The following is a 15,945-nucleotide window of genomic DNA, read 5'->3' on the forward strand; positions in this document are numbered from 1 at the left end:
ATATCTCATCTCATCATATCTCATCTCCTCATATCTCATCTCATCTCATCATCAACTCATCTCATATCATCTCATCATCAACTCATCTCATCTCATCATCAACTCATCTCATCATCATCTCATCATCATATCTCATCTCATCATATCTCATCTCATCATATCTCATCTCATCTCATCATATCTCATCATATCTCATCTCCTGTCATCTCCTCTCATCTCATCATATCTAATCTCATCATATCTCATCTCATCATATCTCATCTCCTCTCATCTCCTCTCATCTCCTCTCATCATATCTCATCTCATCATATCTCATCTCCTCATATCTCATCTCCTCATATCTCATCTCCTCATATCTCATCTCCCCATAAAAATCCTCACAAGTACTATCACTAATAATAGAAATCTGTGTAAAAACTGCATAAAGACTTTAAAGAAAGCAGAGTGACAGTAAAAGTTTATGAAAGGAAACAGTATGATGAAACCTGATAAGCTGTGTCCAATCTAAACCTCTTCTTTCTGGTGGTACATCAACATCATTTAAGTGGAAGCTTTGCTATAAGGTGCAATACAGCTTTAGCACTCCAGGAGTCACTTGTGTTATGCCAAGGCTCACCCAGTTGTGCTGTGCACAACCTCCTTCAAATCAAGCAGCAAGCAATCCACAGCTGATAGGTCTTAGATCATCAACATTTGTGAATTGCCAAGACTGCACTGCCCTCTTTGGGTTGTGATATGGAAGGGAGGCCAGCTCACTCCCCAAGCAACAGAGACGCTCTAGCGACAGACGCTAGACAGAGTTTACTCTTGCCATAATCGCCTATGGTTTGCAGAGTTTTATACATATTTTTCATGATAATTTAGTTCTAACTGCGCAGCATTTGCGCATATAGGACGTACTGTACTTGAATATACCTGTCACTAACTATGCATGTGTCTAGGGGGTTTTAATGAGATTTGTAGGGGCCCCTTACAAATTTTTTTCATTTGTCTGTCTAGTATTCACAGAAGAGATGGGTCTTAAGGAGAGATGCACCGATTGCAATTTTCTTGGCTGATTATTATAAGTGAAACCTGCCGATTCCAATTTTATTTTCACAAACTATAATTAACAGTATATAAAAAAAACATTAACTTTTCTTTAATACACATTTTTTCATAAATTTTTATTATCATTACATAAATTATTGAACATTACAATTTCCCTAAATACAGTTCTCCAACCTTCAATAAATTACAGAATCTTCTCTTGCCCAAATAAATCTTAAATTGAAGAACTATGTGACTGAAAATAAGTATAAATAATAAAATATAACTAAACTTAATCATTTTTGTATTCTCACAAAAGTCTAAAATAACAATAAAACAACTTTATTCTTGTCTGTTTCTGTTGCTTTTTCCGAAATATAAAACAACTGCAACTGCCACTTCAATAAAAAGTAAAAATTCTACTCTAGATATGTATGTGTATTTGCCCTTTTTTGTGTTAGTACAAAACTCAATCAGATATATATCACAAATATCTGTGCACTACATGATGTGTATGATGATATGTTTTTCTTCCGTCTTTTTACTAGTATGTGGGGTTTACAGAATAAGAACCTTAGAGCAGTTATGAATGAATGAAGACAAGAGGTCAATAATGTAATTAGAGAAGATTTACTCAAGAAACATTGTTTATAGTTTTGCGAGCACAAGTCAGCTTCAGCACTCTCAAGGAGTCCCACGGGCCGACCTGCCTTAATCCAAATTGCAGTAGTATTTAAGCTAACAGAGTCAACTAACTACGTCATTACTTGGGTAAATCAAGCTCACATGATTGGTTACCAATAGATAAACAAGAACACAAAGCTCTCAAACCCTTCTGGAGTCATGAGACAGGACATATAGTCCTATAAATGATCAAAGATGACTGGCATGTATATAACAGGAACTTAAACATAAACTGTCAACATAAACATAAACATAAGACTGTCTCGTGATTTTCCACTCTTTCTCACTTTCCTGAAACAACACAATCAAACACACACACACACACACACACACACAAACTCCTCAAGGGTAGAGTGTGTGCTAACAGAAGATGTTTTTCAATCATGATGATAAGAAGTCCCTTTTCACAGTCACACTGAACTAGCAAGAAGAGAGAGCCTAAGCATTCATTACAGACTTAAACCATGAATTATTCTCTACTTTCTGTATCAGAAAAGGTTGGTGTTAATCATGCTTAAATCATCAATTTAATATAAGATCATGCTGAATAATAATTGACTATTATTATTTGTCAAACCACATATAAGTATTTATATTTGAAGGAGAAGCGACGGTCCCCGTCCCTTCAAGTACAACATTGGTATGGTTGAAGTTTTCTAAAAAGTTTTTAATCTGATATTTTAATTGTTTAACAGTAATTGTTTAATAGTTTTATTAATACTATAGAAAAAAATATGTACTAATAGACATCAACATCATTCATAACATAATAAAGGCGATTTATGTCATCTGTCAATGATATAAATTATTAAATAAAAATGACTGTAAAATAACACCACCATGTCTCTTTATTTTAAGCAAAACATTTAACAGCTTATATCTTTTAAACACACCCCCTACCTGACTCATCTGAACCTGCAGGGGTGTAGGATCCACTCGGTAAGAGAGGGAGCGTTTCTGGGACTTTCCCGTTTGGTGCAGCTTGACCTCACCCACAGCAACATTGACATCCTCTACCAGGTACATACCAGGTCTCCTTCAGATTCTGTATGTTCCTAGATGTGCAAGTACAGGATCTGATCTCTGTGGTTATCATGTGTGTTTTAACCATCTCTCTCGATCTGGCAGGAATCATTTGATGGATTATCATCATTGAAGCAGTTATATTTGGATCGAAACCGAATGGGGAGATCCACCCTGGAGCGTTTGCTTCATTGAGCTCTTTAAACCTGCTCTCTTTCACTCACAATCAACTTGTCTACCTCCCTAACATGGTGTTTCAGGTAGATCACCACTTCTCAGTGAATTGTAGATGGTTCTCGATAATTATCCATTATCAAATTATCAAGACAATTCATTTGTTTTGTTTTGGAACCTTAATGGTCTCTTTGTTGAAACCAAGTTTAGATTAATCTTTCTATTTCTAAATGAAGAGTTAATTTGCATAAACAGATAACATATATATATATATATATATATATATATATATATATATATATATTAGCAGTTAGTTTATTTTTATTTAGGTAATAATAATAATAAATAACAGATAACACAACTAAACATAGCAAAAAAACAAGATTTTGGACTATATCCGTTTTTGATATCTCTTAACCAATATTTGTGTCTGTCTCCCAGGGGATGTTGAATATCCAGATGTTACGTTTGAGTCATAACTCTTTAAATAATTTGGCAAGTGAAACGTTTGCTGGCCTTCTCACACTTACAAATTTGAACCTGGATCATAATGAGCTTCAGTTCTTTCCTACAAAAACTATGACCAGCTATCTCTTATTGCTCTATTAAAGGGATAGTTCACCAAAAAATAATTCTGTCATCATTTATTTACCCTCATCACATTCAAAATGTCTCTTTCTTCTGTGGAACAAATAAGAAGATATTTTGAGAAATGTCTCAGTGGTTTTGCATCCATACAATGGAAGTCAATGCGGGTCACTGTTGTTTGGTTCCAACTTTCTTCTTCTGAGTTCTGCAGATGATAAAAGGCACACAGGTTTGGATTTAAATGCAGATAAATAAATGATGAAAGGATTTTAAAACTCTAGCGATTATACTAAAAGTTAAAAAGTTTTATCTAGACATTAATTTAGATGATAGATGCAGTTACAAACTCTCAAAACTCATTGAGACTCGAGATCAATCTATTGTATGTTAGTTTTGCAAAATTTGCTAAATGAATAAATGTTATATAAAATGCAACGCTGTGTCTCATTCGCTGTCCTTTAGGAAACCCCATCAGATGCACTTGTTTACTGCAGGGCCTGAAGACATGGACACAGAAGTCTGGGATAAAGCTTTATGGTGCCTGTTCTTGGCCGCCATGTCTCTCAGAAGAACCTTTAGAGAATGTGCAGGAACAGGACCTCCGCTGCAGACAACAAGATGAGTTGATGCCGGATGATACAGAGAAGGAAGGAGAGGCGAAAACCGAGGATGAAAAGATTACACCAAAATCCAACTCGAAGAAAAATAACACATGTCCAAAGAATTGTTACTGTGAGGTGAGAAAAAGTCAGAGAAGGAGACGATTGTTGATTTGATTGATGCTCGACACGCCACCTGTGAGGAACGTGGTCACACAAAAGTGCCCACTGGTTTCCCTGGCACCAGTCTCCTTTCGAACATGCGTGGCAACCACTTCCATTATCTCCCTGGCAACAGTTTCCCTAACGTCCCCAAGGTGATGTCCCTCCACTTGGACGGCTGTAAGATCCATGAAATCGAGGGTGGAGCTTTCCAGGGCGTGAAAGGGCTGATGTACCTCTACTTGTCAGACAACCAGCTTGCTTCCTTGGACACAAATGTCTTCGCAGTTTCCCACAACATCATGTATCTTCACCTAGAAGGCAACAGACTTTCTCAGTTTCCATCTTCAGTGATGCTGGCCCACATTCCCAAACTCCTCGAGCTGCATCTTGAAAGAAACCTGATAGTTAAACTATAACCTGTAGGACTTCTTAATCCAATCCCGCAATTGACCGGCCTCTATCTCGCCAATAACACCATCACAAACATAGTTCCTAGAGCACTGGACTCAGTTCCCAATCCACATGTTCTCCATCTTGGAGATAATAAGCTGACAGAAGAGCCTAGTGATGCGCTAGGCAAGGCACCACTGTTGACCGAAGTCCATTTATCAGGGAATCTGATTCGTTGGATTGGTCCGAGAGCGTTTTGGGGTGTAGCTAAAGGTCTAAAACACTTGTATATTGATAGAATGGGTCTTCAAAAGGTAGAGGATAATATTTTATTGTTTATATTATATGAAATGAGAATTTCATATAATTATGAATTTTTCATCAATTTCAGTTCTTATCTATAAAATTTCCACTGTTTTCTCTTCTGTGTTGTGAAAGTAGATGAGTGCAAAGTCAAGGTCTGGCATGGTTTGGTCCTGGCCTGGTGTCTTTATCTCTGGAAGAGAATCAGTTAGAAGAGTTCCCTTACCTTTCATCACTTACTGGCCTACAGCACCTCACCCTGGGCAACATCCTTTAATTTGTGCCAATTACTGCCATTTTACAGGTAAAACACACAAAATCCAATCATCTAAATATCCATCCATCCATCTCAATGTCCCAACTCTGTTTCTTTCAGGGGGTTGTCGAATGCAAGTCTGAAGGTTGAAGCTGTGTGTGGTTACCCTTCTGAGCTTCGGGGTCAGTCCGTGATCAAAGCTGATGTTTTTAAAACTGCTCTGGGGAAAACAATCATTCATTCAATGAAACATCCATAAGGACCAATGAAGATAAACCCAACGAACCCTTGCATAACCTAGCCAAAGCCAGACCAGCAGAAACTGATCCTAAACCAGCAGAGATGACCAAGATGACAGCAGGACTATTACAAAACAGTGGACTCAAACCAGATAACAAGGTGAAAACAAGAAGGTTAAAAAGGAAAAACAGAAGAAAGAAGACAATGATATGAGCCAGAGTTTTGTACTTCAGTATGGTGAATCATCTACAATAAACTTGTGCACAAAGTGAAAATTGGTTGCCAGTAACAGTTAGTTAACACATGTTGATTTGACCAGGTTTAAAGAAGATAAGTTTATACAGAAATGTAACGTACCTTTTTCTCTGGTCGACTTTAGCTATGTCTTCCATTTTTGAGCAATTTACTCAGAATGGAAAAAGCAGTGTATGTCAGTCGTATTACACGATATTCGTTTCCACTTCAATATTCAGGAGTTTTAACTTTGAATACATGAATATTTCTTACATCGATAACTGGTTCTATGGTGTAATGGTTAGCACTCTGGACTCTGAATCCAGCGATCCGAGTTCAAATCTCGGTAGAACCTACAGTTTTCTTTTTTTGGGACTTTTAATAAATTATTGTTTCAGTATGTTCATTAAGTAACATCATTCTTGCGTTTAAACAAACACGAATAATGCTGCCCAGTATACAACATTTCTTTAATGCGGCGATGTAAGGCACATTGAACCTGAGGTGCGCCGTTTTCCCGCTCACTCTCGCGAGATCATCATCATCAATCCAACAGCAACCATGGCGGCCGCGATGGATGTAGACACCCCAAGTGGAGCTAACAGCGGAGCTAGCAAGAAGCGTTTTGAAGTAAAAAAGGTAACCAGCCGTAAGGTCAATGTTAAGAAATAATCACATACATTCATATATCGTCAAGTCCCTTTCAAATGTAAAATGAAGGCTTCTCGAATAATCGCTGTTCTAGAGCAGTACGTTTGTAATCCCCGGTTAGCATTAGCAGTGCTGTAAATAACGCCTCATAATGTGGCTTGATTTATCATGTTGTTAAGATGTGTTCTCGTTACAAAAAGCCGTCTATATGTATTTACATCGTATAATTTAGTGTCGGGTAGATAAAATAAGACCGTGTTTGGGTCGCTTTTGTAGATTTGTTCTCCAGTAACGTTAAATTAAATTCTGCACCGTAATCTGAGATTATTAGACCAGGCCCCTAGGTAACGTTAACGTTACATGAAGATCAGATTGAGGGGAGATTCAGTGAGATACACAGTTTTGTACATGAATATTAGTTATAGTAGTAATGTATTTGATGTAGTACTATTTATCTGTTTAAACCCGCACGGTTATATGTTTAGTTCCAACAAGTACAGTGCTATTAGAACATAGGGGGGTATTATCGACGTCATCACTAAGAAGTACCATGATATTAACTTCCTTTGCAAAAATTAGCCGTGGATTCACTATAGAAACAATGTTTTTTTATTTGTAGTTAAACCATAGTTAACACAAAACATGGCTACTACACTTTGACTAAAATAAAATATAGTTCCCACTGAGATATTGTACTGCCTTAAAATGACTTTTGTGTATGTAGTTTATAGTGTTCAAAACTTGAATAAATTATGCCTCTCTGATGAGTGAGGTGATGTTGACCAGGAGATTTGTTTGGTTGCATTAATAGTTTTTTTTATCTTATCTTAAAGTGGAATGCAGTGGCACTGTGGGCTTGGGACATTGTGGTGGACAACTGTGCCATTTGCAGAAATCACATTATGGATCTTTGTAAGTATCACCTGTCGTTTGGTCTACAATATAGAATCCACTCATTTGAAAGTGTATTAGGTTAATGAAACTAGTATTAAGATCTTCTTTAACAGTAAACGTGCTGTGTTTTTGTTTTAGGTATAGAGTGTCAAGCTAACCAAGCCTCGGCTACATCAGAAGAGTGCACAGTGGCCTGGGGAGTCTGCAATGTGAGTACAGCAGTATACGCAGACTGTATATACACAGCCTGGGCTCTGTAGAGCAATGTTGTGACTTGGTTGTTTGTTTCGGCAGCACGCTTTTCATTTCCATTGCATCTCTCGCTGGCTGAAGACCAGACAGGTGTGTCCCCTGGACAACAGAGAGTGGGAGTTTCAAAAGTGAGTTTTTTTTTACTCCCATTTAAATACAGAGTCAGACTAAATGAGTTGTTGATGTGTTTAGGTTCAGAAGGAATATTATCCCACTCAACAGCTTCTTTATTAAGAGTAAAACTTTGAAATAAGGTATTTGTTGCTTGCACATGTTTTCTGATTGTTGTTTTGTTTTTTAGGTATGGCCATTAGCAGCGTGTGGACTGATTCATCATTTCCATCAGGCTTCTGTTTAGATGCCACTGTTTGCTTGTTGAATAGTTGTATTAGTACAGCGTTAAATTGTTGATTTTTTTTATTTCTGTGCAGCATACAAAGCTGTAAATTATGAATAAAGTCTCTCTAGAGTCCATGTGGTTTGTTTTTTTGTATAATTTTTGTATAATTTTTTAATTTAATAACTAATGAAATTGTAGACATAGCTTATCAAGCAAGTCATCATCTCATAATTGTAAGAATGTGTCATTCTTTCATAACTAAAAGTTTTGTAATATGTAATCATTGGCAAAACATTGCAATGCACAAAACTACATTTGTTTATACTTTACATGATTTTGTCTGCTCTTATATCAGCCCACAGAAGATTTCAACTTGAAATAATAAGTAAATCAGGGGAAATTACAGACTTTAAATTGATAGTTCACCCAAATATAAAAATTCTTTGGTCATTTAATCGCCTTTGAGCTGTTCCAAATCAGTATTTATTTCTTTGTTCCGTTGACTATAAAAGATATTTCGAAGAATGTAGGAAAGCTAACAGTCCTGGGGCACTTTTGACTACCATTGTAATTTTTTCTACTTCGGTAGTCAATGGTGTCCAAGGACTGTTTTGTTACTGACATTCTTCCAAATCTCAACCAAAGAATTTTAAACAAGTTTGTAACAACTAGAGTGGGAGTAATTCAGTGGGACAGATTTTTTATTCTAGGGTGAACTATCCTTTTAATAGATCCTATATGTAAATTATATGGTGAAATACTCTCATGCTCATAAAACAATTTATTTGTATACGGTTTACTCTTAAACCAGTAAATATTCCATACAATAAAAGACTTAAATTCGCAACAGCCAAAATTTTTATTGAATTAAATCATCATGAAAACACATTAAATTCTCATTACAAGAATGTGTTGAGTTTAACTTTTTGCATTAACAATGGACAGAAAACTATGTTAGATTACATTGAGGGTGAGGACAAAAGACACTTTGTTAATCAAAAAGTACACTAATCAAACTAAAGTGATTGACTGTTTGATTTGGACATGAAATGTGTATGATCTGTTAGAAATATAGTCTAAATTGAATGTTATCAATCTGGAGAATGAAGCCACACTGAAACAAATTAATCTAGCAGAATTGAATATTTAATGTGTAAGGAAACAATATGAATAGGGATTTATGAGAAAAACACAGATCTGCAGCCCACTCATTAAGACCACATCCATCAGCTGTGAGAGAGATTGTTATAAATTATACTTGAACCCCTGGAATCGTATGCTGTTGAATGTCTATGCAGCAACTGCTGACTTTTTCTCAAGTCCATAAGTACTGATAAATCGACTCACATTATGATATGCTGTAAATGTTCCAGAATCTTTTTCTTAAGTGTTAAATGTGTTGAATGAGCTGACCTCAGAGAAAACCATGAAATAGTCTTTCCCCAACAAAACTTCAGAAAAATAAACCAAATCTTGACAGTTCTTGCTCAACCCCCACCATCTCCCTGGTCTTGTTCCTATACTCTTTATAGTTTTCTTAAAGTTTTTCAGAATTCCAGTACAAGTCTCAACTCCTGTAAAACTGTATCTCAACTTTGGCTGCATCAAGCTAAGTACTGTCTGTATTTTGTTGCAAGAAACCAGTGAGAAAAAGCTACATCAGAGTATTGGAACCAGACATTATTCACCATTCACATTCATATTTTCTGCCCTTTAGGGCTGCTCGCCACCGAACTTGGAGCTGAGTTTGTTGATAAGAGCCATGATTTTGGGGTTGCTCTGATACTTGGCGATGTTGGCTGGGTTCTGTGCCACATCCTGGAAGGCTGCCATCACCTCTGGGTCCTAGAGGACAAGAACCCAATAGGTATTCATATATATTTAAAACTGAAGACTGAAACCAGATACACATCACATATAAATATCGGCCCTTCGACAATGAGTCGAAGTGCTCTCGTGAACATGCACCATTGACTGAAAAGACAGAGGAGAATATATCGATTAAAGCCGTTATTTTGGTTTGTTTTTCGCACAAAGTATTGTTGTAGCTTCAAAAAAATTCAATTGAGCCACTATGAGCGGATGGACCAATTAACCAATGCATTAAGTACTTTCTAGACCTTGACAACAACTATAACCATGATGTCTATGAGTAGACCTGGGAATCTCTCAGATGTCACCTAAAATATCTTAATTTGTTCTCCGAAGACGCCAGGAGGTTATAAAACATGTTGAAAGTCTATTAAAAAATTAAGAGACCATCTTTCTGATTTTAAAATGTACTATGTATAGGCAAGCGTTTCGGTAAAATGTTAATTTTTGTTTTATTCTGTGAACTTCTAACAACAAAACAATATTTTTGCATTTATTTACAGAAAATGAAAACAGCAGAAACAGGCCAAAATAACACTAAAGATGCGATGTGTTTTTTAGACCTTAAAAACTGCAAAGTTGTACATATATCTAGAAATGCTTTTGAAATTATAATTTTTTTCTGCGGCTGTATGTGGTAAAATGTTACCTGCATAGCCATGAGAACCTCTGGGTCTTTGAGAAGCCCATCGAGTCCAGGCATTCCAAATGGAGATCCACCTGGAAAACCAGCACCTCCTGAAGAAATAAGTATACATAAATAACTTTCATTACAGTAATAATTCACCTCATCAGATTCAACGACCGAAAATGTACCTGGAAATCCGGGGAACCCTCCCTGTGCACCTCCTCCAGATGGTTGTCTGGCTTCCTGTTCCTACACACACAGACACACATGAACCAGTGTGACACTACATCAGACCATCGAATCATCACATTCTTCAATACACCCATCTCACCTTATGTGCTTTTTCATGTTCTTCCCTTGCTTTCTTGACTCGTTCTTGCCTCGTTCTGATCTCCCGTTCTTCTCGCTTGCGTTCATATTTGCGCCGATGGTCTATGATTTTGTTGGCCTGTGAGGGACATGTTTGTCAAAATGTTTGTGATATTCTACATTTCATACGGAATATTACAATCAAAGCAGGGTGATGAGATTCACACAAACACACGATCGTAGGTTTTAGGTTAGAGTCACAGGGCCAGTATTTTTGTAAGGGTGTGGCATTGATACCTTTGGCTGGACTTCTTTAAGCAGGGTACTGGCCTCTTCATCATAGTCAAGTTTGCAGGCCATTGCCAAGTCTTTTGCCGCCTCTTCCCAACGCCCAAGCAATCTGTGTGTGAGAGAGAGAGATATCATATATCTTTAACATTGCGGTAGTAACATAAGCCCGAGCCTAACACACACTCAACACTACACCCTTATATGAAACAGATCCGAAACTTATTCTACATGGGAGGATGTTTAAGGCCGAAGTATGGTCTGTCCGCGCTCACATGACGCAATTTTCGTCATCAGAAGGGTCCGGCGTTGTCCGCACACCCCATCAGCTACATCCCATTTTTTGAGACAGCGTGGACGTGTCGCGTACAACAGTGCACGCGTGAAAAAAGTGCACTAGTCTACTAGGGGTCAATACACAGACACAAAGTGTGCATTTGTCAAAGGAGAATGATACAAAACCAACACACTGAGACCAAGAACAGTAAGCTGAAAGGCATATCCTTCTTCATACTATTTGGTAGTTGTTCTTGCTATTCGCTCTGATAGTGACTTCCTCAGTTATTAATTTGCAGTGGGTCTATGGAAGACGCGACACAGAGCTGCCCTCTGATGGTCTGGTTAAGCACACATACTCATTTGTATTGAGCATGTGTTGAACTCGGATGTCCGCACTAAATCCGTTATAAGTATATTCAAGAAGCTGTTTGGACGTGTTTGTGCGCAAGACCGACACGGAAAGTCAAGTATGTCCGCTGCTTTATGTGGAATCATGACGGTAAATGTGTGTTTTTTTGCAAAACACAAAAGGAAATGTTAAGCGAAATGTCCGGGCAACCATAAATAAAAAGCACAAGAACACTATAATAAAATTGTGAAAACAATATCTCATTATTAATCTCTTTTTGCTAAACTTTTTATTTTGTTTTCGAAAAGTCAAATGGGTTTGGAATGACATGATGGATATACACACCAGAATTATACATTTATAGAATTTTTTACTTTCTTATATATGAATTTTACTTAAACCTGTGTGCTTTTCCCCTCCATTTATAGGGTTGGGCTGAGTCTGGGTTGATGTCAATGGCTCTGTCACAGTCTCTGATTGCGGCGTTGGGTTTCTGCATCTTCACATAAACACTGAAAGAAGACACACAACCGTCCTACTAAAAACCACATGCTTTAAGAAATCATACCAGTAGCAAGTTAGTGATTTGCTGCTACCTAGCTCTTTTGGCATAAAGAATGGCCATTTTCGGGTTGAGCTTGATGGCCTCTGTGAAAAGTTCCAGAGCTTTCTGTAGGTCACCTAAAAAAACACCAGCATTAGAATAAGCATTATAAACAAGTTTCCACTACACAAATTTAATAGACAACTAAAGAAATGTAAATAATGATTAAAAAAAAAATTACAGACATTACAATGACGAGTAATGTGATAGCTCACCATCTCCTAACACACCAATGGCCTCCATCTTCTTCTCATTGGCCTGGTCTATCATTTCATCTGTGACCTGAGATTAAAGAAAGTTATCCCATCATCCTTGTTAAATACTTTTACTTTACAGGCATAATTTAAGCTATTGAAAACTCTTAATTTCATATAGAGATCATGGACAATTTGAATGAATGCACAATGTCTGTACCTCCAGGTTCTCGTAATCGCCCATCTCTTGAGGTTCATCCGTATCTGGCTCGATCACTCCTTCATTGTCTATTTCTGAAGAAATTAAACAAATAATTGATATAAAACAGTGACATTTAACGACGTGACCTCCAATCAGTTACCAGCTTCACAACAAACTCATAACATCTGATTTAACTGTTTTTGGGGTTGATATTCACTGCTAGGAAGAATTTACACTGCCATACAGATTAAAAGAACGTTTACGGCTAATACCAGGCCATAAAAAGCCAGAGTGAAGGCATATGCAAAGCAAAAAAAGGATTTTAAAAAGGAAATTAGAGTCAATAAATGTCACGCACCTATTTCACTCTCCTCACTCTCAGATAGTGGGCCTTGTTCGGATCCTGGTGCGCCTTTGGAAGCCCCATCGCATGGACAGCTTCCCTACAAGCAAAAAAATCGGAGATTGCTATGCGATCTTTTGAAACATAATGGTTCTGCTACTGTAAGAGAACATCTAGCACTAATCTACGTTTACATATAATATCTTAAATTTAACCCCATTATATTTCTTCCTATTTAGCTTGGGTAGTAAAGCATGGTGCTGAAATTGGCAAGATCATGTATTTGATCCTTATGGAAATGTTGCAAATGTATTGCAATTTTTTTATCACTTAACTTAACCTAACGCAAGATTTAACACTTAATCCATTTAATCAGGACTCGATCTTTGCAGCTAGTGTTCATGACAAGGTTTGACAGAAATTTGAGCCCACCTGGTCATTGTTTAGGTACGTTAAACCACTTTATGCGTTAGAAAGTCATAAGGCTCTTCTCCTTTCTCATTCAATGCTTGCGTTTCGTGAACGCAAGTTCCCTTCATGAACATCAACTTTTGCTACACAATAAAAACCCCTTTCATAGTTTGATCGATTTAAACAGTCAACTATGCAAAACATAGGTATTTTGAGTTTGTAATAGTGAATTCCTAAGGAGAAAATCAAATGCTGCCCTCCATCTGCACTTTGCACAGTGCCGTGACGTCATGTGCAAACAACCTATTTAAATGTAAATGATTTTTTATCTGTTGCAACATTAAAGGAATGTTTAACTGTGAATTATCAGAGAAATTGATTAAGACCGGCACCTCACTTTATAAAAACAAACAAAAATTGCTTTCACAGTAATGCAGTTTAAGCGGATGCTTAAAGGCAAAGGCATTCCAGAGGCTTTTAAAACACACAGATGATATTTTTGTGGAAATGTTTCAAGCTATATTAAATCATATTATCTGCTTTATCTGAAACATCATTTTAGTGGTGAGAACACTAAACTCATATATTACGAATCACATTTTTCTCCATGTAAACAGTCCATTTCTGGTATTTTTTAGAGATGTACAGATACTAAATGAAAAAAATTAATCCTACACCGATATTCAGAACGATATCTGCAGATACTGAAGATTTTTCTTAATGTTATTAATTCATCTAATGACTATTACTATTTAATATCAAACCTCTGATGTTACTTAAAGCGGCCATGCAACGGTCTTTCATGCATTCTGACTACTTTACAATGTTAAACGTGCCATCTCCCCCAGCAATCGTACAGGTTTGGGAAAGTTTTATTCAAACATATAAAACTGTTTTGTAACAACTTTTCTTAGTATCCTTATTTGACAATTCTCCCGGAAAAGCATGTGACACCCCAGAGCAGGAGACCTAGCATGCGCTGACGTCACTTTCACTTGTGTGGAGGAGAAAGAGAGAGCATACGTTCGCGAAGATCAGGTGTTTGTTTGTTCACTGCATTTGGGTGATGAATGCTATATAAACTGTGGATATAACTCTGGATTTGGAAATCGTTTGGTTCAGCCTACCCCTCAACCCCCCACACGCGCAATCGAAACAATCATAAAGCTGTATCTATCTTTTCTAAATCTGATCAAACTATATACTCTTCAAAGATATGAAGTATGCAATACTACTCTATAGGTACTCAAGATTAATATGAGATTGGCAGAAACCCCATGTTATGCCCGCTTTAAAATATTCTATATACAGAGCACAAGTTCATTGCATTGTCTTGTCCTCTTATGATTGACAATCAAAAGATTATCATAAACTGTCTTAAACTCTGCCGATTATTGGCCGATGTATCTGTGCATCTCCAGTATTTTTTCATCCATAATGTCAAAGTCCTTTACATACATGGCACAAGAAAGAAAGTATTATCACGTTTCTTTTTTTGCTCATCCTGGTCCTGCCCCATAACTGTAAGCGCAATAGCGCATTACTAAACAGTACGTTTACCTGTTCATGTCACTTCTTACCTTGCATGATGATCTGTTATTTGTTGCTAATGGTACGTTTGCTCCCATCCTTGAATAATAAAAAAACATTATGTTGGTTACATTAATTTTGCATGCTACACAAATAGGCATAAAAGCTTTATTTTCTGTGTGCTCCTTTGAAAATGGGATGATGCTTGAACTTTCTGGGAGTCACATGTCTTGTGTTGCTCACACAGGTGTTCTGTCAATTTATGCTACCCATAGAATTTTGCAACCCTCGTGTTGTGATTGGGTTGGGGGAGGGGTAACTTAGGTGCAAGGGCTGGGGGAGGGGTTAGTCCTTTTTGTATGGAGGAAGTAGAATTTGAAAGGGTAGCATAAATTGGCAGAACACCGGCACTAAACTCTGGCATTAAAACCCATTTTATTATACAGTGCTTCTCCCTATAAACTATAAACAACACGAATATCAACGCAGATATATACAACACTGACCCCTGCAACCAGGTTTTAAAGAAGCTCATCTCTGGCATGTGCAGTACAGCTGAATTCTCTTTGCACAGCTGCACGAAGGCCTTCAACTCCGTCACTTTCTGCGGGTCCATGTTTTACTACAGTCAACTCAACCAGAGAAAACACTGCGCTGGAAAAAACAAGGACGCAGTATTAGCAATTTCAGAATTATAATTATTCATCCGTGAATAAACAGCATTTATTGTGTATTAAAAAGTTTGAACTGTTTAATTGAACAGTGCGACAAATTATCTGTAATAATTAGTGCCGAGAGGCGCACGCGCTGCACGGAAGCTTCTGGAATGATGCGCGTAGAAGCGCCAATTGTTAAAACATCGCGTTATTAAAATAATCATTCGTTTAATTGTCGAAACGGGCGCTCGTTAATAAAAACGTAATTATTGGTTTACCTGAAACCGCAAAACTCGCTTCCTAAGCTGCGATTCGACGGACGCTCGTTCTGCACGCGCAAATCAATGTGTGGACCTCGAGACTGCGAATTTTGCGCAGGCGGCAATGAAACTCCTCAGTATTATGACAGAATGAAAACAAGAGGGGTCCTTCACCTCACCGCGTCTTCTTTACGCCCT

At 37.4% G+C, this 15,945-nt stretch overlaps 3 protein-coding genes and 1 non-coding gene across 6 annotated transcripts; 3 read left to right on the plus strand and 1 right to left on the minus strand.

Moving 5' to 3' along the window:
• The first annotated feature begins 2,177 nt into the window (after positions 1-2,177).
• On the plus strand, positions 2,178-5,702 carry chadla (chondroadherin-like a). Its single transcript, XM_056752219.1, is given in 8 exon segments — positions 2,178-2,210; positions 2,587-2,733; positions 2,842-2,896; positions 2,899-2,996; positions 3,352-3,496; positions 3,961-4,236; positions 4,275-4,986; positions 5,106-5,702. Coding segments are annotated over 8 exon segments (1,593 nt in total). The 3' UTR covers positions 5,233-5,702.
• Positions 5,703-5,968: 266 nt separating this feature from the next.
• trnaq-cug (transfer RNA glutamine (anticodon CUG)) lies at positions 5,969-6,040 on the plus strand. Its single transcript has one exon. It is a non-coding gene; the product is annotated as a tRNA-Gln (tRNA).
• A 138-nt stretch (positions 6,041-6,178) lies between these two features.
• On the plus strand, positions 6,179-7,956 carry rbx1 (ring-box 1, E3 ubiquitin protein ligase). Its single transcript, XM_056753861.1, has 5 exons — positions 6,179-6,324; positions 7,170-7,248; positions 7,369-7,439; positions 7,525-7,610; positions 7,784-7,956. The coding sequence occupies exons 1-5, from the start codon at positions 6,247-6,249 to the stop codon at positions 7,794-7,796; spliced, it is 327 nt and encodes a 108-aa protein (XP_056609839.1). The 5' UTR covers positions 6,179-6,246; the 3' UTR covers positions 7,797-7,956.
• Positions 7,957-8,662: 706 nt separating this feature from the next.
• On the minus strand, positions 8,663-15,910 carry st13 (ST13 Hsp70 interacting protein). 3 transcript variants are annotated; one of them, XM_056753858.1, is made up of 13 exons: positions 15,766-15,910; positions 15,338-15,485; positions 14,882-14,930; positions 12,906-12,990; positions 12,566-12,639; positions 12,367-12,433; positions 12,144-12,228; positions 11,949-12,059; positions 10,929-11,031; positions 10,654-10,770; positions 10,511-10,571; positions 10,344-10,432; positions 8,663-9,667 (listed from the first exon to the last, which is right to left on the minus strand). In XM_056753858.1, the coding sequence occupies exons 2-13, from the start codon at positions 15,445-15,447 to the stop codon at positions 9,536-9,538; spliced, it is 1,083 nt and encodes a 360-aa protein (XP_056609836.1). In that variant the 5' UTR covers positions 15,448-15,485; positions 15,766-15,910; the 3' UTR covers positions 8,663-9,535. The 3 variants fall into 3 exon arrangements, with proteins under 3 accessions (XP_056609836.1, XP_056609834.1, XP_056609835.1); XM_056753856.1 differs by having other exon boundaries at positions 10,344-10,571; XM_056753857.1 differs by having other exon boundaries at positions 10,344-10,571; positions 15,338-15,480; positions 15,766-15,896.
• Between the last annotated feature and the right edge of the window lie 35 nt (positions 15,911-15,945).

The sequence above is a fragment of the Triplophysa dalaica genome, chromosome 7 (assembly GCF_015846415.1).
Source record: "Triplophysa dalaica isolate WHDGS20190420 chromosome 7, ASM1584641v1, whole genome shotgun sequence".
Taxonomy (NCBI): Eukaryota; Metazoa; Chordata; class Actinopteri; order Cypriniformes; family Nemacheilidae; genus Triplophysa; species Triplophysa dalaica.

Excerpts from the sequence above, each read along its gene's own strand:
- rbx1 (XM_056753861.1), top strand. The coding sequence starts at position 6,247 with ATGGCGGCCGCGATGGATGTAGACACCCCAAGTGGAGCTAACAGCGGA. Across the intron at positions 7,249-7,368 it reads AAATCACATTATGGATCTTT|GTATAGAGTGTCAAGCTAAC; the intron begins GTAAGTATCACC and ends TTTTTGTTTTAG. Across the intron at positions 7,440-7,524 it reads TGGCCTGGGGAGTCTGCAAT|CACGCTTTTCATTTCCATTG; the intron begins GTGAGTACAGCA and ends TTGTTTCGGCAG.
- st13 (XM_056753856.1), bottom strand. The coding sequence starts at position 15,447 with ATGGACCCGCAGAAAGTGACGGAGTTGAAGGCCTTCGTGCAGCTGTGC. Across the intron at positions 12,434-12,565 it reads GCGATTACGAGAACCTGGAG|GTCACAGATGAAATGATAGA; the intron begins GTACAGACATTG and ends CTTTAATCTCAG. Across the intron at positions 9,668-10,343 it reads AGGTTCTCATGGCTATGCAG|GACCCAGAGGTGATGGCAGC; the intron begins GTAACATTTTAC and ends CTTGTCCTCTAG.